The following is an 845-nucleotide window of genomic DNA, read 5'->3' as shown; positions in this document are numbered from 1 at the left end:
CTGGAGATGAAAAACACGGAGAGGGATTTTAAGGCGTATCAGTTTCTTATTACATTGTATGGACGACTGGGGAAACTGAATGAGGTTTACAGGATTTGGCGTTCGTTGAGGCTGGCTATGCCGAAAACCTCGAATGTAGCGTATCTGAACATGATACAAGTGCTGGTGAACTTGAAAGATTTGCCTGGTGCAGAGACACTGTTCAAGGAATGGCAAGCGAACTGTTCCACTTACGACATCAGAGTTGTAAATGTGATGATTGGAGCTTATACAAGAGAAGGTCTCGTCGAAAAAGCAAATGAACTCAAGGAGAAATCTCCAAGAAGAGGAGGAAAGCTCAATGCTAAAACGTGGGAGCTCTTCATGGATTACTATGTAAAGAGGGGTGAAACGGCTCAAGCACTCGAATGTATAACTAAGGCGGTTTCTATCGGCAAAGGAGATGGTGGCAAGTGGCTACCGTCAGAGGATACAGTCAGAGCGTTGATGAGCCAGTTCGAGGAAAAGAAAGATGTTAACGGAGCTGAGAGTTTGTTGGAGATTTTAAAGAAGGGAACGGATGATGTAGGCGTAGAGACGTTTGAATCATTGATAAGAACATATGCAGCAGCTGGAAAGAGCCATCCTGCTATGCGCCAGCGCCTGAAGATGGAGAAGGTGAAGGTTGATAAAGCAACAGAGAAGCTGCTCGATGAATTATGTCAGGACGAGTAAGGTCTGTTCAATCTCTCTTCTCCTTCATTTTTTTTATTTCCCTTTACAAGCAAGACATTGTTAGTCGTGTAAGAGAGAGCATTTGCATTCTCTCTGCTATGTTTCTTATTGGTAATAAAAAAAATAGGCTA

General features: G+C 43.1%; 1 protein-coding gene across 1 annotated transcript; it reads left to right on the top strand.

Moving 5' to 3' along the window:
• Nucleotides 1-3: 3 nt before the first annotated feature.
• On the top strand, nt 4-839 carry LOC106322047 (pentatricopeptide repeat-containing protein At1g60770-like; the record flags this gene model as incomplete). Its single annotated transcript, XM_013760235.1, has 1 exon — nt 4-839. A coding segment is annotated over one exon (711 nt), but the record flags the coding sequence as incomplete, so codon positions are not given.
• Between the last annotated feature and the right edge of the window lie 6 nt (nt 840-845).

This window comes from Brassica oleracea, unplaced genomic scaffold (assembly GCF_000695525.1).
Source record: "Brassica oleracea var. oleracea cultivar TO1000 unplaced genomic scaffold, BOL UnpScaffold05460, whole genome shotgun sequence".
Taxonomy (NCBI): Eukaryota; Viridiplantae; Streptophyta; class Magnoliopsida; order Brassicales; family Brassicaceae; genus Brassica; species Brassica oleracea.
Note: the sequence above shows the minus strand (reverse complement) of the source record. Positions and strands in the feature narration are given on the sequence as shown.